The sequence below is a fragment of the Lissotriton helveticus genome, chromosome 8 (assembly GCF_964261635.1).
Source record: "Lissotriton helveticus chromosome 8, aLisHel1.1, whole genome shotgun sequence".
Lineage (NCBI taxonomy): Eukaryota > Metazoa > Chordata > Amphibia > Caudata > Salamandridae > Lissotriton > Lissotriton helveticus.
In genome coordinates, this window is record NC_136069.1 from 159,397,311 (window position 1) to 159,423,955 (window position 26,645).

At 43.4% G+C, this 26,645-nt stretch overlaps 1 protein-coding gene across 1 annotated transcript in view; it reads left to right on the plus strand.

Moving 5' to 3' along the window:
- The window catches only part of C2CD2 (C2 calcium dependent domain containing 2), a 434,056-nt gene that overhangs the window by 259,043 nt on the left and 148,368 nt on the right, over positions 1 to 26,645 (plus strand). Inside the window, exon 7 of the mRNA XM_078656804.1 lies at positions 16,270 to 16,378. Within this exon, the coding sequence (XP_078512930.1) occupies positions 16,270 to 16,378 (109 nt within the window). The remainder of the gene's footprint in view (positions 1 to 16,269; positions 16,379 to 26,645) is intronic.

The window sequence follows — 26,645 nt, forward strand, 5'->3', positions numbered from 1 at the left end:
ATGAAGAGGACCAGGGTCATCATCTTCAAATCTCCCCACCCGAGACGGAGGTCGAGGCGGATCCGGTAGACGACGACGGAGTCGTGGGTCAAGGCCTTGAATACGTCGACGAGGTAGGAGACGACGAAGAGATTTATGGGGCCGCGGCGGATAGCTCGGGGGACGAGCTCTGCCCCGAAGGTTTCGAGGATACCGACCGGGTCACGGGATCGCCTGTAGGCCTTACCCAAGACCCAATGCCGCAAGCCACAGCCCCGCCTTCTGGCCCGGCCACGGACTTACTTGCTGAGCAGACTGTATCGAAACCGAAACCAAAAGCATCGGGATCGACTACATCTAAGATGGCCGACCCGAAAACGAAACCGAAACTTAAGGACTCGAGTGTCCCTAAGATGGCTGCCGTGCGGCGAAAACGACTGTACCCGCTACTCCATCGACTCCGTCGACCTCCGGTCTGCAGAAGTCGAAGAAGTCCGTCGATTCCGCTGCTGCACATTCAAAATCGACGCCAGAGGAGGGGTCCTCTAAGAAAGATGGTCGGCACGGGTCAACAGCGGCGCCGCCGTCCAAGCACGCCAAAGCCGGCTCCACGGAGGCTACGCAGGCGCACGGATCGAAGACTGGCACGTCTGCGCACCGGTCCCAGGACTCGGGGTCGGTGACAGCGGGATCCGCGTCGAAAGCCCACAAGGCCCACAAAGACGTCGGATCCGAGGGAAAGGTCAAACCATCCTCGTCGGCGCCAAAACCCACTGAGAGTGAGACGTCCCTCATCGCCGAATCACTACAGAGAATCAGGGAGAAGGCCTCTGCTCCGTCGGCTCCGATATCATCGCCGCAGGCGCAAAAGGACAATCCAGCAAAGCCTTCTGGCAAACTTCTCTTTATTTTGCCGCCAAAGGAGGCGCCGAAAGCCTTTTCCACCAAATCGGCACCGAAGAAGACGGTTTCTTCAACGGCTGGCCCACTTCCACGTCGGGTACTCGAATCAGAGGATGATTCAGAGCATTTCATCGACGCTGACACAGGCAAATTGACCCTCTATAAGAGAAAAATCACTTCAGAGTCAGTGGACTCATATGTCATCCCACTGAAAAAGAAAAGGGTGCCCCTTGACGCTTCAGGCCTCATGGAACCAATCCAGCCTCCTCCGAGACGAAGCCCTACTCCCTCACCAGAACACTCTGCGGGTGAGGGGTATGATGAGGACGAGCAATACAATTTCCCTATCAATGAACCAGATGCACAACCGGATTCATATGATGACACTGGTGACCAGGGCACCCAAAGTGTGGGGCAGGACCCGCAGCTTTTTAATGCACGTGCATCCCCAACTGAGGATTCAGCAGGTTTTCATGCGCTAATTGAGAGGGCAGCAGCCAATCATGATGTGGACATGCATGCTGACCCGATAGAGGAAGACTTCCTTTTCGACACATTTTCAGTCTCTGAAAGGACAGTAAAGACGCTGCCTATGCTTAAAGGAGTCCTCAAGCATGCTGGGGATATATTTAAGGAGCCTACCAGAGCACGAGTGGTCAATCCACGCATTGAAAAGAAGTACAGACCTGCACCTGCAGACCCCGCATACATTCGGGGACAGTTGCCACTGGACTCTCTTGTGGTCGCCAATGCCAGGAAACGTGCCAACTCCCAGACGACGGGTGAAGCTCCTCCCCCGGATAAGGAGTCCAAAGTGCTAGAGGCAGGGGGCAAAAGAGTAGCTGCACAGGCCGCAAACTTTTGGCGCATTGCCAATACACAAGCACTCTTAGCACGTTACGATAGGGCGCATTACGACACCCTAGAACAGGTTATACAACACCTGCCTCCAAAGTTCCAAGAAGGCACCAAACTGCTTATTGAGGAAGGGAAGCTAATCTCAAACGCAGCCATCAAGTGTGCACTTGACGCCGCAGACACAGCTGCTAGAGCTATCAACACTAGCGTTATGCTGAGACGACAGGCGTGGCTCCGCATCTCGGGGTTTAAACCAGATATTCAGACAACCATTCTTAATCAGCCAGTCAATCCTGATAGTCTGTTTGGTCCAGATGTTGACACCACCCTAGAAAAAATAAAAAAAGACACAGAAACTGCTAAATCCATGGGGGCCCTACAGTCACAACAGTTTCGTGGCAGCAATTTTCGTCGCTCAGGTGTACGTGGAGTCACCAGAGGACAAATGGGTCAACAATCTCAGTTCTCAAAAGGTGGAGCACAATCCTCGTTCACAAAACAGAACAAGGGAGGTTACAGGAATAACAGCAACAGAGGTCGCGGCAGAGGACACAACAGCTCCCGCTCCTCTACCCCAAGCAAACAGTGACTCTCTGTCGCTGCCCCCCGACCACTTAACACCTGTCGGGGGGGAGACTGCAGCAATTCCTGCCCGTCTGGAGAAACATCACCACAGACAGGTGGGTGCGACAACTAGTCCAGTATGGTTATTGCCTAGAGTTGAAATCCACTCCACCCAACATCCCGCCAAGGCAAAGGCCTATGTCCGCAGAGCACTTGCTCTTATTGCAGCAGGAAGTAGTGGTGATGCTGCAAAAAGGCGCAATCGAGCTCGTGCCGGTGGGAGAGGAAGGCACAGGGGTGTATTCCCTGTACTTCCTTATTCCAAAGAAGGACGGATCTCTCAGACCCATTCTGGATCTACGTCCCCTCAACCTGTACATACTATCAGAACACTTCCATATGCTTACACTGCAACAAATTCTTCCCTTGTTAAACCAAGGGGACTTCTTAGCAACCTTAGATCTCAAGGATGCTTATTTCCACATTCCACTACACCCGTCCCACAGGAAATACCTCAGATTCACTATCCAAGGCAAGCATTATCAGTTCAAGGTCCTACCCTTCGGAGTGACCACAGCCCCAAGAGTGTTTACCAAGTGTCTGGCGACAGTAGCAGCGCACCTCAGGAGGCAGAACATTCATGTCTACCCCTACCTAGACGACTGGCTCGTTCAGGCCAAGTCGGAACAACAGTGCGCCGCGGACATGTCTACTACCATTCACCTCCTTCACGATCTGGGCTTCTCGTTGAACTACCCAAAGTCGCATCTTCAGCCGGCACATGTCCGGCAGTTTCTAGGGGCGACGATCAATACCCTGACGGCCATGGCTCAGCCAAACCAAGTCAGGATAGACAGCATGCAGTCTCTAATCCAAAGGTTCAGACCACAACACTCACTCCCAGCGAGAGTGTTCATGCAGTTGATTGGCATGATGGCCTCCTGCATCTTCATAGTCCCTCACGCACGGTTGCATATGCGTCCGCTCCAGGAATGCTTAGCAAATCAGTGGACACAGGCTCAGGGACAATTGACAGACCTAGTGTTGGTTACCAGTCGGGCATACGACTCTCTGCATTGGTGGACTCCACACAACCTTTGCAAGGGCCGACTGTTCCAGGAGCCAGTGCCACAAATTATCCTGACAACGGACGCATCTCTCCAGGGATGGGGAGCTCATCTGCTCACTTACACAGTGCAGGGACTATGGACGACGCAGCAACAGAAGATGCACATCAACTATCTGGAACTGATGGCAATCTTCATGGCGCTCAAGTCCTTCATTGTACATCTGTGCAACAAGGTAGTGTTAGTCCGGACGGACAACATGACCGCGATGTACTACATTCAAAAACAGGGGGGCACCCACTCGCCACAGCTGTCTCATCTGGCTCAGGGCATGTGGAAGTGGGCCATTCAGAGGAACATTTTCCTCATGGCGGAACACCTCCCGGGCAAGGACAATCAGATGGCGGATCTGCTCAGCAGGTACAGCCATCAAATGCACGAGTGGGAGTTACACCCATCTGTACTCCACCCGTACTTCCAGCAGTGGGGTCATCCAGAGATAGACCTGTTTGCCACAAAAGAAAACGCAAAATGCCAACACTTTGCCGCCAGGTTCCCTCACCCACAGTCGCAGGGCAATGCGATATGGATGAACTGGTCAGGCAAATTTGCGTACGCTTTTCCACCAGCCCCTCTGATACCGCTGGTCGCGAGAAAGCTAAGGCAGCACGCGATGACTCTCATCCTAGTTGCTCCAACGTGGGCGCGCCAAGCATGGTACACCACGTTCCTCGAACTCTCAGTGGTGCCGCATCAAAGACTACGCCTCACGCCCAGTCTTTTGACGCAGAACCATGGAGAAATTCAGCATCCAGATCCGCAACAGCTCAACCTGGCAATCTGGCTCCTGAAGTCCTAGAGTTTGGCTACCTTAACCTACCTCCGGAATGCATGGACATCATCAAGGAGGCTAGGAAGCCAACTACCAGAGCATGCTATGCTGCGAAATGGAAGCGTTTTGTCATTTACTGTACAGCCAATGACATCAACCCGCTTGATGCATCTATCCCTAACATCATTTGCTATCTGTTGCATCTGTACAAGTGCAATCTAGCGTACACTTCCATTCGGATACATCTATCCGCCATAGCGGCTTATCTTCAGAACAGGCAGCATCTCTCTGTCTTCAGAGTGCCTGCCATTAAGGCTTTCCTTGAAGGTCTGAAGCGAGTCATTCCCCCAAGAACACCACCAGCTCCGGTGTGGAACCTCAATGTGGTCCTCACCAGACTAATGGGACCACCTTTTGAGCCACTGCACTCGTGTGAACTCCAGTTCCTAACGTGGAAAGTAGCTTTCCTAATCGCTATCACGTCGCTACGGCGTGTTAGTGAGCTGCAAGCACTCACAATCCAAGAGCCATTCATTCAGATTCATCCAAATAGGGTAGTGCTACGTACTAACCCCAAATTCCTTCCGAAGGTGGTGTCACAGTTTCATATCAACCAAACTATTGACTTACCGGCATTCTTCCAAAACCCACAAACGGTGGCGGAAAGAATGCTCCATACGTTAGACGTACGGAGGGCGTTGATGTACTACATGGACAGGACACAACCCTTTAGAAAGACAAAACAACTTTTTGTTGCCTTCGCACCACAACACAAAGGCAACCCTATTTCCAAAGCAGGAATAGCCAGGTGGATTGTTAAGTGCATCCAAATATGTTATCAAAAGGCCAAGCGCACTTTAACGATACCCCCAAGGGCGCACTCCACACGCAAACTGGGGGCATCCATGGCTTTCCTAGGGAACATTCCTTTAGAGGATATTTGCAGAGCAGCCACGTGGGTCACACCACATACCTTTACAAAACACTACTGTGTTGACGTACATTCCAAGCAGCAAGCTGCTGTAGGACAGGCTGTTCTCAAGACACTCTTTCAGGTTTCTGCAGCTGGCACGGGCAACCGCCGCTAATGGAGGGACTGCTATGTATTCTATGCTAAGATATGAATTTAGCAGCCCACATGCCTCGAACTGAATATGCTACTTACCAGTATGCATCTGTTCTTGGCATGTAGGGCTGCTAACATTCATATCGCCCACCCTCCTCCCCGGTGCCTGTCGCAGCTGCAGATATACTATTGTATTCGCTTATTAGCATGGACATCCTTTACACTTTTCACTCCATCTTCTGCCACAATGGCGAAAAACAATCTGGGGATGGAGCCGATGCCCATGCGCACTGTAGTCCAGGGGAGGAGCCACCTATCTCAGGATACTTCGAAGACTCTTCCAGGACAACAATGTGCGATCATCCGGACCCAACACTAGGCGGCGATCTAATGCTAAGATATGAATGTTAGCAGCCCTACATGCCAAGAACAGATGCATACTGGTAAGTAGCATATTCATTCTCTAACATGAATATGGGACCCCCTCTAAATATACTTTCAAGGTCCGGGAAAGAGGGGAAAACAACAACAAGAAATACAATTTCCCTCACGACCTCTTAAGGTTTTTTACCAAACCACTTTGTATCTACTTATTTTAAACACAAGGTGACTCCATATACAATTATTTTTAGACTTTTTTATTTATTTATTCATTTTTTGTCATTTCTTTATATTCTTCATTCATTTCATAGAAAAAGATTTGTTATACAAAAAAACATTTAAAATTTATAAAGCAATTCATCACTAGACATCGTACAGACAAAAAAAACGAAATATTCATTTGTTATAAACTCATACAACCATTATCATACATACTCCATTCACTCTACATTCTTTGTCGGAGGGATCATGTGTAGTTGTGTGATCTAATACGCAAGGTCGACGCATTTCGGTGGGTTACGACCACCTTCCTCAGGACCTCTTTGCAGAATAGTCGTTCACTCCGAAAAACATTAAACGTTCTGTATCGACATCTGTAATAATAAATAACATTCAATACATCTATTGCATCCTGTGATATTTTTGCTTAATTCAAATCACAATGTCTATACAATTTCTATGATTGAAACTCCTATTGTTTAAATACACCTTGTGAAACTGTCATAGCTACTTAGTATCAAATACACTTCATTTCTTTCTAGTTTTTGTGAAAAAGCTCCAACACTGCAAAAAAGCACCTTAATTTAACTCATAGGACCAAATGAGGGTTTGCAAGCAAAGATGAGGTAGAAAAGAGAGGTGATCGGAGAACCCAAAGTCATTCCAAAAAAGAGGAAGAAAATAATTTGAGAACTTTGAGATTTATCGATAATACCTAAGTCTAAATTGAGTGAGCGTCAGTAAAAGAAATCAAATATAAATTCCTTACCTAAAGAACTACGGTAATGTAGTTCAGCTATTATATTCTGGTTTGACTTGTAGCGATTTATATGCCAACTTCTGTTCCAATAAGTATCTGCATAAGATGAAGGTATTACATTACATGAGGTCTGATATAATCATGATTGACTTAGGATAGGCCCTCCACCACATTATTAATTGTCTGCATGGATTTAGTCTGATTTTATGACTAAGTTTTGTTCTTATTATGATCAGCGTATATCTTAAGGTGATCACAGATCTTACCTTCAAGTTAAAACATGTAGTTCATAACTTCAAGTACCCGCGGACATGAGGAACGTCAAGGAATAGGTATATCTACTGTAAAAGATATATATATCTGTATTTAAAGAATGGCCTTTATACTAGATAAAGTTCTTCACATCACTCCTAATAAATGACTGACCCCCGCAGAAATCGTACACCAACCTGTTTCGTGTAGTTTAATTCATATGTGTTCTTAGTTTCAATGGGATATATCCTTATCGTCCTGTTTTTATCCCAAGCGTGTCTGTTTGTCTAAAATTGAGATTGAAACCAAAGACTGTGAAAGACTGCCACGTTAGGTTGTCACTGACTGTTAGTCTACATTATGCTTAAAAACGATTTAAACTTACAAGTTGCGACTTCACGTGAGTAAAGTCGGTATTGTATATATCAATACGCCATATGGGCCATGGAGGTCACCAGCCGATTTACCTCGGTTTTCTAATTTCTAACCCTTCCCAACAGATGTCTATGTCCACTCTAACGTGCCAGTTATTATTGTGTGAGAACGCTCACATTTAACTTAGTTTACCCAAGGTAACGTAGTCACACCCAACAGCATTGGTAATGATGCAGGCGCCCTCAATCGTAGTAAGGTCACGGCGTCTATCCCACATTCCCTGATATTATGCTCACCTTAGTTAGAATATCGTGCCGCCATGTATCGCGTCCTCATGTGCGTCTCCGTAGGTAGAAACCACGGATCTACTTCTTGCGTTTAAATACAAGTCTGTGCGCGCCAAATACGTTAATTGGCCTGCCTCTAATTGGCAAATGGTGTAAACCGAATCCGCGCCATTTCTAAATGATGAAAAAAGGAAGAATCGCGCCATTTCTAAATGGTATGCGAGTGGTTGAATAATGCGCCATTACTAAATGGTGAAAAAAGGGGGGGGGAAGGGTTGCGCCATTTCTGAATGGTGGGTGAGTGGTTGAATTGCACGCCATTACTTAGTGGTCAAACTAAATTGTGTTGCATGCGCCAGTTATCGATGATCTATAACATTTGATAGTCATCGCAAATATGCAAAGAATGTTAGATGGAATATATACGGTAGGTCATTTCTATACCTCGCATTAGTTTGGGAATATTGGCTGTAGCGTCGCGCCATATTTCGATGGTATGTAAATGATTTCAAAAACCGAGAACAGTGAGTAAGTGCCCCCTCTCTGTGGTATGCATTCCTCGAAGGTCCCCGCAGCTGTCCAGCAGCCAAAGGTACCTACACAACAATAGGACTCTGCATCCAACTAGGTGCGAAACCTACCAGGATAGACATGTCTTTTATATTAGGACTTAGAACAATGAAGCCGTGTCACATTAGCCCAAGATTCCAACTTATAATAAATGCTATTTGCGATAGTTCTAATTTACTCACCGAATATCGAGTGGGTGCAAAAATCGAGATCTATCTATCAGTCACACTTACAAGTATATGTGTATTTTCTTTGTTTTAAAGGTAAATCCTTTCCTGAAAATATATAAAGATTTAGGATTTACACATCCACGACTATTACAGATCAATCAATATGCATGGTTAATTGGAATTCGAAGTATGCCGTGAGTGGGCATTAAAGAGATCCCACCTTAATAGCATCAGACTTTCACAGAACCTAAAGTACTATTCATGTGTGTTCCTCATGTTTAGCGTCCTGTGCGTCACCCAATGGTATATATATGTCTAAGACTCAGTTTGATATTCTACCTATTTGTGAGACGCCGAACACTATCAGTATGTAGAGGAAAATTAACCTGTTATGTACCAATAAATATTTTCATTTAAACCTATTTTGACTGTGTGCAAATGAAAAATCCAAAAACATTCACGTTTTTTCCTCGTCCTTTCCATAGTTTCACCGTTTTTATACAGGACTTTTTCTAAAATGCACCATTTAAGGTCAGATTCACTGTGGTTCAGATCAAGACAATGTTGGGTCATGGGTGCTGTCAGTTTCCTAGTTCTTACAGCTGACTTGTGTTCGCTGAATCTGAGACGGAACTCTCTCCCTGTCTCACCAATGTATGCAAGTCCACATGGACATACAATATAGTATATAACATTTTTGCTTCTGCAATTGGTAAACGATTTTAATGTTATATTAATATTGTTATGTCGAATGGTGTCACTTGTTATAGCAGAGTCACAGGCATGACAATTGCCACATCTGTGATTTCCACGGATTGCATCCAGACCTGTCAGAGTTGTTTGAGTTTCACGTATCTTGCTTTTGTTCCTTGTGTGGACCAATCGGTCTCTCAGGTTCCTATTTCGTCTGTAAGCTATCAAAGGTCTTTCCAAAGCTGTCTCATTCTCGACCTCAAGAATTCTCCAATTCTTATTGATAACATTTTTTATCTTATAGTTTAGGGTGGAATGATTAATCACACATGTTATCTTTTCCTGTGATTTCGTATTTTCACGGTTGAGTAAGGCATCCCTATCATAGTATTTAGCTCTTTTGAGAGCTTGGCGTACCAGGCGATGTGGATAACCTCTATCGACTAATCGTTTTTTCAAAGCTAGACTATGAATATTATAGTCCGATAAAGAAGTACAATTCCGACGGATACGCAAAAATTCTCCAAAGGGAATCGAATCTTTCTGACAATGGGGATGAAAACTATTAAATTCCAGGATGGTGTTTTTGGCAGTTGGTTTGCGAAAAAGACACACATTCAACATACCCTCCTTTCCTTCAATCACAATGTCCAAATATTCCACTCTACTATGGCTGTAATTTGAAGTAAACTTCAGGTTACTGTCACTCGCATTGAGCCATAAAATATATTCGTCGATTTGTGCTATGTCACCATGCCAAATGAAAAAAATGTCGTCAATAAATCGTCGCCAAACTGAAATATTCTCAAAAAAAGGGGCAGCTGTATTATAAATGTTCTTCCTCTCCCACTCTCCCATGTATGTGTTGGCCACACTAGGGGCACAAGATGCTCCCATACTTGCGCCCTTTATCTGCTTATAAAGGGTTCCTTCAAATTCGAAATAATTGTTCAAGAGAACTACCTCCAAACATTGAATGATAAATTGATCTGGTCTGTTATCTGGGTATCTCTGTAGAAGTGCGGTGACAGCCTGCAACGCTTGACACTGAGGGATGTTGGTGTACAACGCCTCAATGTCAAGCGTTACCAAAACGTCACTCCTAGGGTCAAATGCCATGCCCTCAATCTTCCTAATCATGTCTCCTGTATCTCGGACAAAAGACTCATACTTATGTGTCAGTGGGCACAAAAATGTGTCAACGTACTTGGAAAGGGGCTCGGTGTTAGAGCCTATAGTTGAGATAATCGGACGCATAGGTGGGTCACTCTCATTTTTATGTGTTTTCGGAAGGCCATACATAGCTGGTGTGACCGGACACGATTTATTTAAAAATAGATATTCTTCCTCACATATGTATCCATCTTCCAAGGCAGCATGTGTCATTTCATTTATAGACACTCCGAGTCTTTGTATTTCTCTCATGTTAGCAGGTCTATAATGCTCCGAGTTACTTAACATGATTTTCATTTTGTTGTCGTAATCTGATTTATTAAAAACAGAGATACCCCCTCCTTTGTCACATGGTTTGATTATCACCTCAGAGTTATTTTCAAGGTCTGTCAACGCTAAATTCTCTTCTTTGGTCAAATTGAAGTTCTATTTTTGCGGTTTGGATAATCTGTTGACCTCCGAAAGTATCTGTCGTTCAAAGATTTGAACTTCTGGTCCCAACCATGTCAAGGGTCGGAGTAAAAGTCGAAGGTGGCCTACATTTTGACAAGTTATCAATTTCATCCCGTGTATCTCTACCTTCGAAGAATTTTTTTAATCTTACCTTCCTAAAAAAGGCATGGAGGTCCGTGTGTAATTTGAATTTGTCAATAGTTGTAAAAGGGACAAAGGACAGTCCCTTGCTTAATACTGATGACTCTTCGGATTTAAGTGCAATAGATGACAGATTGTAAATAGGGAGTAGGTCTCTACATCTGTTGGCATTTTCTCCTACTTCTACCACCAATATTGCTGGTTCCTCGTTCTGACATACTGTTGCTGTGGTTGGGGACTCGACATTTGAGGGCCACCTCTGTTTTGTTGCCAATGGACTTGTTTGCCCCTGTAGGGGCCTCTCGACAAAAAACCTCTATTTTGATAGTTGAGTTGACCCTGTCTTCCTCTAAATGATCCTGAATTAAAACGCCCTCCACTTGGACCTGGATGTCCGTAGTTGTCATTTTCCGAATCAGATGAACCAGTGTCAGAGAAATTGGTATAATTTCTTCTCTGATTAGAGTTAGATGTATAATCGCCCTGATTTCCTGATTGATAATAGTTCGGATTGAGGTAGGGGTAGATCTTTTCTTTCGAGAACCAACGAACATCATTTTTCAGTTTCTCAGTCTTTTTATTTGTAAGATAAATTTCAAAATCTTTCATTTCAGTCTGAATTTTATCCAATTTGTTCTTAGCATCTTCAACGGCATTGGATGAGTTAAGTTTCTCTTCCAATCTCAAAATCTCCTCATTGACGGATATCAGAATGTCCCTGGCTGTCTCTATTATCAGTAACATCCAATCCATCCCTGGAACATCGATTAGAAATTAATGACCAACGCTCCAGGAATTTTCTAATCTCTATGAAGAGTGCCGGTGCATTTCTCACTCTGAGGCCAATGGGTATAACGCCAGCTATCTAATATTCCCGCATATAATGTGCATGGGATTCAATGCGTTTAGCCCTTTTTCTCAGGTTTAATAGATTTTGCCATTCACCATTATCGCCTGCTAATGTATCAGTGGTGCTGTTAGTATCAACCACGTGACCTAGTAATGAGCTAAATTCTGCATCTGAGAAACCAAACGTTTCCAATCTATCCATGGTTTATCTTTGGTACTGTTGGGAAGTCGAGTGAATTAGTTTCTTGATACTTAATAACAAAGAGAAAAGAAAAAAGAGAGGATAAGATGATAAAAGGTAAAGATTATAAGGAGGTACTAACAAAGCCCAGTCACCATGCGAAAAGGAAGAAACCACTTGTTCACCCCTAATAAACCCAAAACGTGCTAAATTACTAGAAAGGAGCTGTCCACAAAAACTACTTCTATCTACGTCAGTTGATCTTCCAACTGAATCCCACAGTTAAAAAACCGCGAATGCATTAACATGAATATGGGACCCCCTCTAAATATACTTTCAAGGTCAGGGAAAGAGGGGAAAACAACAACAAGAAATACAATTTCCCTCACGACCTCTTAAGGTTTTTTACCAAACCACTTTGTATCTACTTATTTTAAACACAAGGTGACTCCATATACAATTATTTTTAGACTTTTTTACTTATTTATTCATTTTTTGTCATTTCTTTATATTCTTCATTCATTTCATAGAAAAAGATTTGTTATACAAAAAAACATTTAAAATTTATAAAGCAATTCATCACTAGACATCGTACAGACAAAAAAAACTAAATATTCATTTGTTATAAACTCATACAACCATTATCATACATACTCCATTCACTCTACATTCTGTGTCGGAGGGATCACGTGTAGTTGTGTGATCTAATACGCAAGGTCGACGCGTTTCGGTGGGTTACGACCACCTTCCTCAGGACCTCTTTGCAGAATAGTCGTTCACTCCGAAAAACATTAAACGTTCTGTATCGACATCTGTAATAATAAATAACATTCAATACATCTATTGCATCCTGTGATATTTTTGCTTAATTCAAATCACAATGTCTATACAATTTCTATGATTGAAACTCCTATTGTTTAAATACACCTTGTGAAACTGTCATAGCTACTTAGTATCAAATACACTTCATTTCTTTCTAGTTTTTGTGAAAAAGCTCCAACACTGCAAAAAAGCACCTTAATTTAACTCATAGGACCAAATGAGGGTTTGCAAGCAAAGATGAGGTGGAAAAGAGAGGTGATCGGAGAACCCAAAGTCATTCCAAAAAAGAGGAAGAAAATAATTTGAGAACTTTGAGATTTATCGATAATACCTAAGTCTAAATTGAGTGAGCGTCAGTAAAAGAAATCAAATATAAATTCCTTACCTAAAGAACTACGGTAATGTAGTTCAGCTATTATATTCTGGTTTGACTTGTAGCGATTTATATGCCAACTTCTGTTCCAATAAGTATCTGCATAAGATGAAGGTATTACATTACATGAGGTCTGATATAATCATGATTGACTTAGGATAGGCTCTCCACCACATTATTAATTGTCTGCATGGATTTAGTCTGATTTTATGACTAAGTTTTGTTCTTATTATGATCAGCGTATATCTTAAGGTGATCACAGATCTTACCTTCAAGTTAAAACATGTAGTTCATAACTTCAAGTACCCGCGGACATGAGGAACGTCAAGGAATAGGTATATCTACTGTAAAAGATATATATATCTGTATTTAAAGAATGGCCTTTATACTAGATAAAGTTCTTCACATCACTCCTAATAAATGACTGACCCCCGCAGAAATCGTACACCAACCTGTTTCGTGTAGTTTAATTCATATGTGTTCTTAGTTTCAATGGGATATATCCTTATCGTCCTGTTTTTATCCCAAGCGTGTCTGTTTGTCTAAAATTGAGATTGAAACCAAAGACTGTGAAAGACTGCCACGTTAGGTTGTCACTGACTGTTAGTCTACATTATGCTTAAAAACGATTTAAACTTACAAGGTGCGACTTCACGTGAGTAAAGTCGGTATTGTATATATCAATACGCCATATGGGCCATGGAGGTCACCAGCCGATTTACCTCGGTTTTCTAATTTCTAACCCTTCCCAACAGATGTCTATGTCCACTCTAACGTGCCAGTTATTATTGTGTGAGAACGCTCACATTTAACTTAGTTTACCCAAGGTAACGTAGTCACACCCAACAGCATTGGTAATGATGCAGGCGCCCTCAATCGTAGTAAGGCCACGGCGTCTATCCCACATTCCCTGATATTATGCTCACCTCAGTTAGAATATCGTGCCGCCATGTATCGCGTCCTCATGTGCGTCTCCGTAGGTAGAAACCACGGATCTACTTCTTGCGTTTAAATACAAGTCTGTGCGCGCCAAATACGTTAATTGGCCTGCCTCTAATTGGCAAATGGTGTAAACCAAATCCGCGCCATTTCTAAATGATGAAAAAAGGAAGAATCGCGCCATTTCTAAATGGTATGCGAGTGGTTGAATAATGCGCCATTACTAAATGGTGAAAAAAGGGGGGGGGGGAAGGGTTGCGCCATTTCTGAATGGTGGGTGAGTGGTTGAATTGCACGCCATTACTTCGTGGTCAAACTAAATTGTGTTGCATGCGACAGTTATCGATGATCTATAACATTTGATAGTCATCGCAAGTATGCAAAGAATGTTAGATGGAATATATACGGTAGGTCATTTCTATACCTCGCATTAGTTTGGGCATATTCTCTACAAAACCCCATCCCAAACACACAGATGGAAGTATTTCTTTGCATTCAAGCACCTGTAAAGATTACAACATTTACATTCGAACAGGTCCTTTTTCTATTGCTATACATCTTGTATCCTCAGCCCTCCTCTTCAAACCATCCTTTTATTTGAAAGGCTGTGTCGCCAGCCTTGAATGGAAAGTTCGTTTCCCATTCCACACTCCTTCATGGGACCTGCCCCGGCCTCAAGCAAAGTTCTGAGCAGAACTGCTGAAAACGATAAGTGAGATTATGAAACTCGTCAGAGGGTGAGTAAAATACAATGTACTGCAGACACATGCCACGCAGGCAGTGCTACCGTCTCCATGCTGCTCTCTGTGTGTCATGTTGGACGTGAGGCAGAATGTGCACAAGGCTCTGCGAACAGGGCACTTGAGGGAGCAAACGCTCGCTACACAATTGTGCGCTTGTCTAAGGGTCATTTTGAAGTGCACACCTCCCGGAAGTATCTTTTTGTGGACACTATCACAACAATCTATTTTAGCATTAATCATATATTTTCTCTGTAAACCAGAGTAGTTCTAGGCCAGATCCCCAGATCACACTCAGTGTACATTATCACACACGCCAATGTTGTTAAACTGCATCCTGAATGTATATCTGCTCCCAGCAGTCAAGTGAAAAAGTCCTAACCTCCTGTATTTATAATACAACAAGACAGTCCACAATGTCAGACTAACTAAGCATCCATTGCATTATGCCTCGTCTTTGTAACTTCTGACCCTTATGCCCTTTCTAGTGGACTCAGCGTCTTCACACTATGTCTTCCTCAACCTAGACAACATTACATCCCAGAACAATTCTCAAATGGGCAGAGTCTCTCCACATTGTGCCTTCCTCAGGTAGGACTGCTCCCTCAGTGCCCCGCCAGGAACTTGATGTTATCATCTAGGTGCCTGGATAACATTTCCTGATTCAGACAGACACAGGATCTTGAGGAACCCCATGGCATCTCACACAGAAGAATGACAAGACATGATTCCAGAACAAGGAAGGAACCAGGTGACCCACAAAGTACAACACCTGTTCACCTCTTTTCCAGTACCAGCAGTGTAAGCGATGAATGTAACACTGTACAAAAGCTGCAAAGCTTAACAAAACCAAGGACATGCATATAAAGCCCTCGCAGAGCACTTTTTTAAAGAATATATATATATATATAACGATGCTTTTTAATTATTCCCTAGTCTCATGTCAACCTGGTTCTATTACAAGAGTATGAGTCACAGAGACAAAGTTCTGCCTGCAGTTGATTTTCAAATGCTTGGAACAGACCTGTCAAGTTACCAAAGTCCTTGCATGAATACTCGTCCAGTCCAGGTTTTTGTTTTGCTTTGTTTATTCTATTATAAAATCAAGACTACAACTCCCAGAGTACAAAGCAAAACACCTGGATTGAATACGATACTCAACATTTGATCTTACAAACTTGAAAGCGCTTTGGGAGGTGGCACATTGTCAGTGTGCAGTTTGTCTTCTGGATGTGCTCTTATTAATATACTTTGTATTTTGTTATTTTATTCTTTGTATTTTGCATAACAAGACACGCCAGTGCCTACGAAGGTGCTCATCAGTTTCAGAAATTAGAACCATGTAATGTATTTTCTTATAGCTCCAGTTATATGCAGTGGCATCACCACTTTCCACGTTGACTGGATGAGTACATCATTGTTGCTCTTCGACTGCTTAAGAATTTCTAGGTTTTTTTTCCTGGGAGATAACCGTTTCTTAGCAAGCTAGTCTTCTTAAGATTGATGCGAATTCACTGCAGTTACTGATCCTTATGAATGTTGTTTTCTACAATGGGATGTATTCTTGGTGGTCCCATTTCACTGTGTTTACTCTTCTTTTTCTTCTTGCTTTCTCCATACAGGCAGCGTTAGTACAGTCTGTGTAGCGCAGCTGAACAACCCCTTGCAGAAGTTTTCAACGCCAGTAGCACAAAACACTACAAATCTTTCATGGGAAGAGGAGTTCACCTTGTAAGTATAAAGTAGACTACTTAGATGTACCTTTTCGCCCTCTTTGCATCTGTGAATAGTTTATCCTATCATAGTGAGGCACTACAGGCGAACCTCCCCACATGTCGATTGGGCGCAGTCTTCGCAACTGCAACGTCTGTACAAGCACCGTAGCAATATAATTGATCTCCATACTCCTCCTTTTAGAAGACCGGCCTCCTCCTCTAGTAGGTATTTGCATCACAGCATAGATTTTATTTGACACGGCTAAGACTAATTCACCATTCAGTTGCCGTCCCTTTGGCCGGCTCCTGAGTTAACGTGGGCTTGAAGTGTTCCTGTGACGCTGGTTCCACTCAATGCACTACGTTCTTTATGCTCTTTTGCACATTGTACGGCTCCATAAGAGCTCTATTTGTGCACCCAGTTCTTTTGCACATTCACTTTACCTCGTACAAAGAGGGATTACGATCTTTACAATCCTTGGTCACCCAGAAATCTGCCATGCGTCACTTAGTTATATTGAAGCTGCTATGAAAATTAGGAAATCATATGCAATGTAAAGCATTGTTATTGTGATTTTAGATTTTTAGAAACACATTTTTTTCAAATGACTGTACCTGTCGCTTTCTTATATAACTGATTATGACTTTTGTTATTCTTATGTGCTTTTATAATCTGTACATGGTCGAATAAAGATGTTCTTGACATCACGGGTACACTAGGGATCTAAATACAGAACATTGGTGCCCACACAGGCAGAAAGGAAATGGTGTCTGTCATTCTGAAGGCAAGCTTTTCCAAAATAAGACACAGATCATGTACTGTAAAATCTACCTAGGAGTGGCCGAAGTCACATTTCTCATCTTGCAACACTTCTGCCAATACTGCATATTCTTTTTAACACGTGTGTTCTCCGCTAACAGCAGGTCTAGTATTCTCAAGGTCTTTGTGATGGTTTCGATATTCTGTTTTCGAAATAGTTTGCAAACATTTATGAATCTTTACAAAATGATGCTCCTATAGCGTTCAGATCCAGGGTTCCAGACAGGGTGTGAGTTTGTTAGATATTTAAGTCCTTCTGCTAAGATGGTTCCGGAGGTTAGCCTGGATATTTCTTGTTTAAAAACATGGGTCCCCGAATGAGCCATGCCTGACTGACATTTGGCTGGCATTGGACCCTACCATCCCTTCTTCTGTATGTGATATTTATAAATCTGTCTTTTTCTTAAAGCCATGTATCCGAGACTTTCGAAAAGGGCCTTTCTGCTGATATATTCAGGGTGTCAACATCAAAATGGAAAAATGAAGACGTATTGCAGACTCCAAGATGAGTGAGAATCACGACTAAATGGCTCAGCAGCGTGCTCGACACTCACAATGTCCTTGACGGGTCACAAGTTGGCTTTTGTTCCAAACATGGCACAGAATCTCCCTTAAGGCTACTCTGGATAAGCAGTGTGCGATTAGACGAGTGTGTGTGGCTCCTGTTATTCGAACTGTCTGCTATGTTCTTGGTTAGCTAAACTATTCTGATACACAGGCTCACCGGGACTGGCTTGGGTCACCCTGTCCTGGAGTGATTCAGGTCATTTTGTATGAGCGTCTCATCCAGTTAGTCTCTTGGCCTCCTTCATATTCAGCATAATGGTCTGTCACCTGTTGGGTTCCTCATTGATCCACTTATTTTCCCAATCTTTTGAGTCTGTATGTTTAACACCTGGAGGAGTTAATTCACTCGCTTGGCATTGTGGTTCACTCTTCTTTTCACTCATCCTGTGCTGAGATTATGTCTGCTGCCGTCCAGTTGCATCTGTCATCTATTTATTTATTTATTTATTTATTTAAAGAATTTCTATAGCGCACTATCACCTGACAGGCATCTTGGCGCTAGTAACACAACGACCATAACGACAGGGAAGGAGGCATAGAATACAGGCCTAGTTCTTAGGGAATAACCATGTTTTTAGTTTCTTTCTGAAGGCAAGAAGATCATCATGTTGTCTGAGTGCAATAGGTAGAGTATTCCACAACCTGGCCACAGCGACCCCAAATGATCTACCCCCTGCTCTAGCTTTTTTGAAACGGGGGACTTTTATAAGCTTGCCCCCAGAGGAGCGAAGCATTCTATTAGGAACGTACCATTCGAATTTTTTCTGGAGAGAGACAGGTCCTGTCCCTTGTAGAGCCTTAAACACTAGGCACAGGGATTTAAATTTAATTCTCTGTCTCACGGGGAGCCAGTGCAGCTCCGCCAGTGCTCCAGAGGCAGAAGACCTCCTCGGCCAGCCTAGTACCAGTTTGGCCGTGGCAGATTGCATCCTCTGTAACCTGTCTAAAAGGAATGAGGGGGATTCAAGGAGCAAGGCATTACAGTAGTCCGCCCGACTAAGGATCGTGCTGTGAGCTATCAGGACGCGGGCTTGGTGGGGTAAAAGAGGAAAGATCTTCCTCAGCGAATGAATAATAGCCAGGCAGCAACTCACCACCTTCGCCACATGTGCCTCCAAGGAGAGGTTGCAATCAAATGTTACCCCCAGGTTGCACACTGTCTTGACCGGCTGGCCAGGATTGGGGAACTCTGCGGGCCAAAAGTTCCTGGGCGGCCCTGCTGTGTGCCTGCGCACCTCAAAATGCATCATCTCTGTTTTGGCTATATTAAACTGTAATGAATTCTCCCTCAACCACTGTGACATGTCTTCTAAACATCCATGAAACCCTTCTACTGAGATGGACTGGTCTCTCTCCAGGGAGAGAATGAGTTGCGTATCATCAGCGTAGTTGATGACCTTGATGTTAAATCGCTTGATGATCGCCAGCAAGGGTCTCAAGTAGACATTAAAAAGAATAGGGCTGATGGCCGAGCCCTGAGGTACTCCATGCAGAACCTGAGTGGAGACAGACTGGTAAGGGGGAAGAGAGACCGCCTGCTGTCTCCCTGAGAGAAAAGAGTGAAACCACCTAAGGGCCACTCCAGTCACTCCCACCTCTCTCAGCCGGCTAAGAAGGATGTTGTGGCTTACCGTATCGAAGGCGGCAGACAGGTCCAGCAGTATCAACACTGCTGCCTGACCCCTGTCTGCCCGCCCCCGAAGTTCATCCATTACGGTCACCAATGCCGTCTCAGTACCATGAGCCGGTCGGAACCCAAACTGCTCCTCCTCCAGATGTTTAGCCTGTTCTAAATGTGCGGACAGTGTGCCGCTTACTACCCGCTCAACTATTTTAGCCGGTAAGGGGAGAAGAGATATTGGTCTAAAGTTTTTTAGGCATTCTGAATCAAGGGAGTTTTTTTTTAGCAGTGGCGTTACCAACGCCTGCTTCCATTGGCTTGGCACCACCCCATCTGCAAGAGACTGGTTACAGATCTTACACAGTAGTGGAAAGAGTTCTGCCCCGAACTCCTTCCAGATTTTACAAGGCAGTGGGTCCAGGGGAGAGCCAGACACAATACTGTCTGCTATCTTGTAAAAATCCTCAATCTGTAGAAGGGGAAATTCCGAAAGTGCCCCCAGGGCAACCTCCACCGTATTGTCACTCTCTGCCACCTCACCCATGTCTTTAGTGAGGGATAGCTGCTCGTTCACTACTTTCGACAGAGAGGATGTCTTCTCCAGCTCCTCAATGATATTAGCGACTTTATCGCGGAAAAAGTCGGCGAGACTATCGCAGAGCCTCTGGGATGGCAGGAATTCATTTTTACAGCATTCAGGTTTAGTCAGGCTGTTAAGGATTTTAAAAATGCAACAAGAGCTATTCGAAGCCCTGAGTATCTTAGAAGCAAAGAAATCAGCCTTCGCTCTCTTGATGACCTTTCTATAGTCCACAATCTTTGCTCTCCAAGCCTTTTTATCCTCCACTAGATATTTCCGCCTCCAAGTTCTCTCAGCCCGGTTACACTCAAGCTTTAGTTTTTTCAACTCCTCCCCAAACCAGGGGGCAGATGGCCTCCCCCTGCTCTGAAAGGACTTGAGGGGCACAATGGAGTCCAGGGTTAAAGTGATCTCTTTACAGAGAGCGGTGTAGTTCTCCTCCACCTGGGCCTCCGACAGGAGGCAGTCTTCCAATGAGAACACTTCCCCAAGACCTTTCATCTGTGTCAGGGCCCTCCAGTCCCTGCCCACAAAGTTCGTCCTTTGCTTGCCTTCCCTTATTTTCCAGCTGGCCATATTCAAAAATAATTTATCCAAGAAGTGGTCAGTCCAGTCCATCGGGAGAACATCCCCATATATAGCTGCTCATCTACTGCAAATATGAGATCTAGCATATGTCCCCCCCGAGTGGGTGGCTCCAAAGACCTGTTGACGCAGTTCCAGCACTTCACATGATTGGATAATATTGGCCAGACCTATGTCAAGGGAGCCATTCGGCCAGAGGTTAAAATCACCCAGAATTAATACTCTCCGGTGAGTAGCCGCCATATTAGTAAAAGTTTCCAGCAAGAGTTGCTACTGCACCAAACTAAAAAAGCCTGGTGGGCTATAGCAAATGATCCCTGTCAGAGACTGACCCAGCTCACTCCTAAAGGTGAACCCAAGGAGTACAACCCCCGCGACCAGGTCAATGTGAAGGATCTTTAAGTAATATTGCATAAGCCTAGGCTGGAGGGGAAAGGGGGAGGGATGGGGCTAATTTACTGAATGGCCTCTAGTGATCTAATGTCGAATAGTGACAATGACAGAGTTTGGCTGAAGGTTTAATAATAGGTTGGAAAAAGACTAGGTTGCATGTTTCTTGGATGCTTTACCTGCTAACAAATATCAACATTTCTTCATCATTATCAAACCTTTGGCTTACTTGAGTCAGTCGTTCTTCGTTGTTACCTAGCCGGTATTCTCCCATCTTCCTTGATTGACGACTTGCATACCTTCATCATTAGTGACCCAAGGCAGGCATGTCCTCACTTCGTCCTGGAATAATGGCATGCATGCCCTTGCATCTTCCTTGAACCATAGCATGCATATCTTCCTGAACCATGGCATATGTGCTCACCTAGTCTTCGAAGTAAAGCATGCATATCTTCCTTAGGGAAAGGAATGCAGACCTTTACCTTTTGCTGGAACCAGGAGTTGCATATCTTCACCTGTATTACACCAGTTCAGTTTGTGATTTCACCTTCTAGCTTTATTCTGGTGCTCATATTCCTCATAGGGCCCCTATTCAATCTCAAATGTTCTTATGGTTTGAAACACTTAATTCTTAAAGCCGTCTTCTTGCCATTTTTCAATTTAGGAGGGATATTGGAGAAAGATTCTTGCACTTACACCTTGTCCACACTTCGCTGCTTTAAGAAGAGCAGAGGGACTCCGAGATGAAATGCTCCTTCCTACCTACGTTCATTGTTGATTCCAACTCTTTAAAACAGTGTATTTGCCTTTTCCCAAATCCCTTTTACGTTCTATCCACTCTATTACCGCTCTACTAGCCAAAAACTCTGCCTTGTCCATCAGTTGACCAGTACATTGAATTTCTGCCCTCCTTCACTACCTTGGCTGTCCAAAGCAAAGTCCCCCTCCTTTCCTTGACCTCGGATAGAATGCCTACTCATAGACCTAGCAATACTTGTCATGTTTGAGCCCATTATCACTGAGGTCATAACATGTTTATTGAATACCTCAAACCCTCCAAGTATCATTTAAACTTCTTACTAGTAAACATTGTAAATCCAGATTCGAACTGTTTGGCAGTAGAACACATTAATAAATACTTCTTTTCTAGCCTGCTGAAAGTGTACTAAACATGAAAAAAAATCTTGATCCCATTCTTTCAAATTATGGATACGTGTCTAACCTGCCTTGGTTTAGCAAAGGAGAGAGTTGCTTGTCCATCAAACTCCATCTACCTTAATCGAGAGCAGATTTACTTGATCATCAGTCTGGTTTTCAAGCTGGCTTCTATACTGATATGCAAAGACGTTGTTATGAAAGGTAGTAGTTTAGTTTATATGATATATCTTATCAAGTGTTTTGTTTTTGATAGTTTCTTTTTGTTTCCAAGTTTTACATTTGTTATTTACAGTGGATGTTTTTTTTTTAAATTATTGTATGAGGAGGAGGTGTGTGCGGAACTTTATATTACTGGTTTGATAAAATGCGGAGTATATTGTGCTGGGGACTGGAATGTGTACCTTTGAATAAGGAGCAGGCATTTGATGTGAGCCTGCATTTCTGCCAGTCCATATTGTAAGAGCCATGAGACCCTCATTGATGATGCAGCCGCTCTTTACAAATCCTGATTGATTGATTGATAAGAGGCTCTTGAATGAGTACTTATCTTAAGCATTACTTGCGCGTATTGGCATCTTTATACATCATATACATGAGTCAGCCTTATGTTTGGCCAGTTTACTCTGTTTCTTTAGTGGACAATGAGTACTAAAAAGTTTGAACTCTATATTCCTAGAACTGCCTGACTACAGACAACTAGCAGGATATGTTGCAACATCTGCTTTCGCCTGAGATGTTCTAGTGATTTGTCAGGCTCCTGCCTTGCCGCCACTGCAGTCTTTCACAAAATACTACTGTTTGAACTTCGAAGTCTCAGTAGGATCTCAGTTTGCCAGGGCTTATCCTCAGGAGCTCACTGGAACAAGCTTAATTAACAACACACTTTCTGCCCCCCTCCCCCCCCCCCTCCAGTTAGAGACTGCTTTGCTAGTGGCTTTTATAAGAAATTTATGAGAAGTGTCAACCACCAGACGGTTTAATTACCTTTACTATTTTTCTTTCTGATCACTATGTAGCTTGCCGTAGATTTCTTGTTGCCCTCTCACATCCCCTCAATGGAGTGTGCTAATTGGTATGAGTTTTTGTTATGTTTCAAGTTGATCTCTGAGCTTTCGCTGGCTTAGCCATATTGCGTCCTTGGCTTCTTTGTCCTAATGGATCAGTTGGCAGAGACAATGTCATCAGCTTCTCTGGGAGACTTTATCGGTCCACCAGCTCACTTCTTGTGATGCCTCGTAAATACATGAGACATAGTCGGAGGATCGAAGCATCTTTAAAAGACATTTGGTGACTGTGGCATATAGGAAGATTTTCAAATAAGGAATCTGAGGAAAGCTACACAAGCATAAGAAGGAACCAAATATAAGTATCTAATTTTTCACTTTGTTCTAAACCATTATCCTATCCAATTTTGCACTTTACCCTTTAGTTTGCAGTCCACTTCTTGAATGTATGCTTGTGCGTTGACTGATTATGACTTCCTTCTACAACTAAAGTTTTATCTCCATTCAGGTACATGGTTGACCAACAAGTTTAGGAAAATAGCACAGATGTTTCGCTGTGACTTTCATATTAACTTTGACAGAAATCCATCTTCATCCTTACCAGATGCTCCAATTTATCAAAGAGATGCTCCACATTGGAATATGTGTGCCTCAGTAAACACAACGTTTTTGTTTGTGCCCATGTTTGGCTTTACATTGACAGAGATAAGGACTCTAACTTTGCTTGTTGCTGTGACTTTATCACAAACGTCTGACTCCATTGAAGGTTAAGATCTTGGGGCATTTTTTTATTTCACACGCATACGTTCATGTCTCACACTATGTATTGATTGCTGCATTGGCATTTGGCATGAAAACGAGCTTACCCTTGCACAACACTTCCTATTTTGCATTGTGGTCTGAGCTGAGGCACATGCTCAGTCAGTGTGATTTCCATGCTGGCATAGCACAAGCTTAATTATGCCTGGTGGCCTGTACCTTCTTTTCATGTGGTGTTCTTACTCTTGTTCATCCTTGTCTCTGCCTGCATTGTAATGCAAGCTGGCATTACACACCCTACAGCAGCAGTGAGAAAACCCCTCAAAAGATGCTCTATTTGCTAGTTTGGAGATGGCTAAAGTGTACCAGTGGGACTCCCAGGGATCTTCCAGAGTGGGGTCCACCACCTTGGGAAGATGACAAGTACTACAAGGTACCGTTGCCCAACTTTATTTTTGACTGGGTGTCTGCTGTGAGTAAAAATACCTGAGTCACATGCAATGAGCAGGATAATTGTCTTCCCCAGAACTGCATCGTTTTCTTACCTAATTATATTCCTCTCTCCCTTTAACACCTGTGCAAATACTATTGTCTAGTAAAAATCGTTTTATGAAGACCAAACTCGTTCAAGGCTACATGACTAGACATATGTCCCTTCATTCAATTCAATTATAAATCTTTATTCGGCACTTAAAAAGACACCATAAAAGCACATACACAATATACACATATTATAAATACAATATTTTAAAAAAAGATATAAGTTTTAAAAATTGATGGCAAAAAACGCATTTCATGAATAAGGGGAAAGAGGCATTTACATTACGCAATTAAATAGCATTAGAGTCAGTTATTTCTCTGGTGTTCCTTAGCTGCAATGCAACCCGGATAAAATTTATGATGCAAAACAACGTGTGGGCATCTGCAGCCTCCTGAAGAAACCTCAGGGCCTTTTTTGCTTGTCTGAGTTTTACTTCTTTCAGAATCCCTACCAAAAACTTGCGTCTTGGGGCAGAATAATAGGGGCATAACAAAACAAAGTGAAGGGTATCCTGCGGCGACCTAGCGTCGCAGCCGCAGGTACCCTTCGCCTCCACTGTCAAAGTAAACCCAGAAGGAACCGCAAATAAATGATGGAGCATATTTAGTCTGAATCGGGTCATATGATATTGGTCCTGAGCGTTATGCATGGCCCTCAGATATGGTTCCATTCCTTGCTTAACTGTTAGTTCGCAGTAAGATGAAACAGTGGGTTTACATCTTTCCATCTCGGCCCTCATCGTAAGTGACCAATCTGAAAAAAGTTTTTTAACCATTATTTTATTCTGACCAATTAAGGATTCTGGGTCTGTAAAGAAATTTTTGCAGCCAATTGCCTCCATAGTATCCTTTATATACTTTAGCCAGGGAATGTGGCCCCCTTTGTCACGTTTCAAACAGTCTTTTAGGATTTGTCTTGTGCGGCCCGCTTCTGGGTTAATCCAAATTTTGACCCAAGCAAGAAGGGGTTTAATTTTAATCCTGTCTTCAATATAGGGTTCTCCCACTTCCTCATGAATAATGAAGGCCGGGGTACTCTGCGGTAGTTTCAATATTCTCCTGAGGAATTTATTTTCTTCCACCTGGATCGGTTGTAATTATTTTTTTCCTAAAAAGCCCCATACCTCTGCTCCATAGGTAACTTTAGCACAACATATCGATCTATACAAATTTAATATCTGTTCTGGGGACCATCTACCCAGTCTTTTCCCATACCCCATGATGGCCCCTGATGACGCTGCCAGCTTCGTTGCATGTTTCTCTGCTAGGGGGATGAAGTTCAGTTGATTGTCAAACAGTACACCAAGATATGAAAAGATCTTAACCTGGCCAATCTTGTGTGACCCAATTTTGTATATGAATTTTCCTTTTCCTTTTGGTTTAACTCCTGTTGACATAATATAGGATTTTTCCAAGTTTGTTGATAAGTCGAGTTTGGCCATAAAATCTACAAAACCATCGATCAACTTCTGTAGCCCCAATGGAGTTCTGGCTAGCAATACCGCGTCATCGGCATAGAGTAATACCGGCACCACTCGATGTCCAATTTGGGGTGAGTCCACGTGTAATTTGAGTAGTTCTTTATCCAAGAGATTGATATATATATAGAGAACAGGAAGGGCGCTAAAATGCAGCCCTGCCTCACTCCACTGGTACATAGGAAGGGCTCAGTCCTACTTCCCTCTTGATTATATCTCACACTTGCAGACGTATTCCAGTGTAAGGCTTTTAGGACATCTCCAAGGGGTTGATCCACTCCTAAGTTTAGCAGTAACGACCAAAGTTTTTCTCTATTTACACGGTCGAAAGCCGCGGAGAGGTCCATAAAACCCATGTATATAGTCCCACTGCTGGCAACGGTGTATTTTGCTGTTAAGAGGTACAGGTTTAAACATTGATCGGTGGTGGATCTGCCCTCCCTGAAACCGTATTGGACATCTGTCAGAAACTGGTGTTCCTCTGCCCACTCCTGCAGACGATGTAAGATAACACGGCCCAATACTTTAGCTGACACATCTATGAGGGATATAGGGCGATAACATTGGGGGTCATCGCGATTCCCCTTTTTGTAGATCGAGACTATGGTTGCTGTGGCCCAGGAGCGAGGCAGTCCTGCCACCACTGCCTCGTTCAGGACCCTCGTAAGGAGTGGGGCCCAAAGCTCTGTGTTACTCAGGAAAAGGTCGGGGGTATACCATCAGGACCCGGCGCTTTGTTCTTGCTAAGCCCTACTATTGCTAATTCCACTTCTTCTAGGCC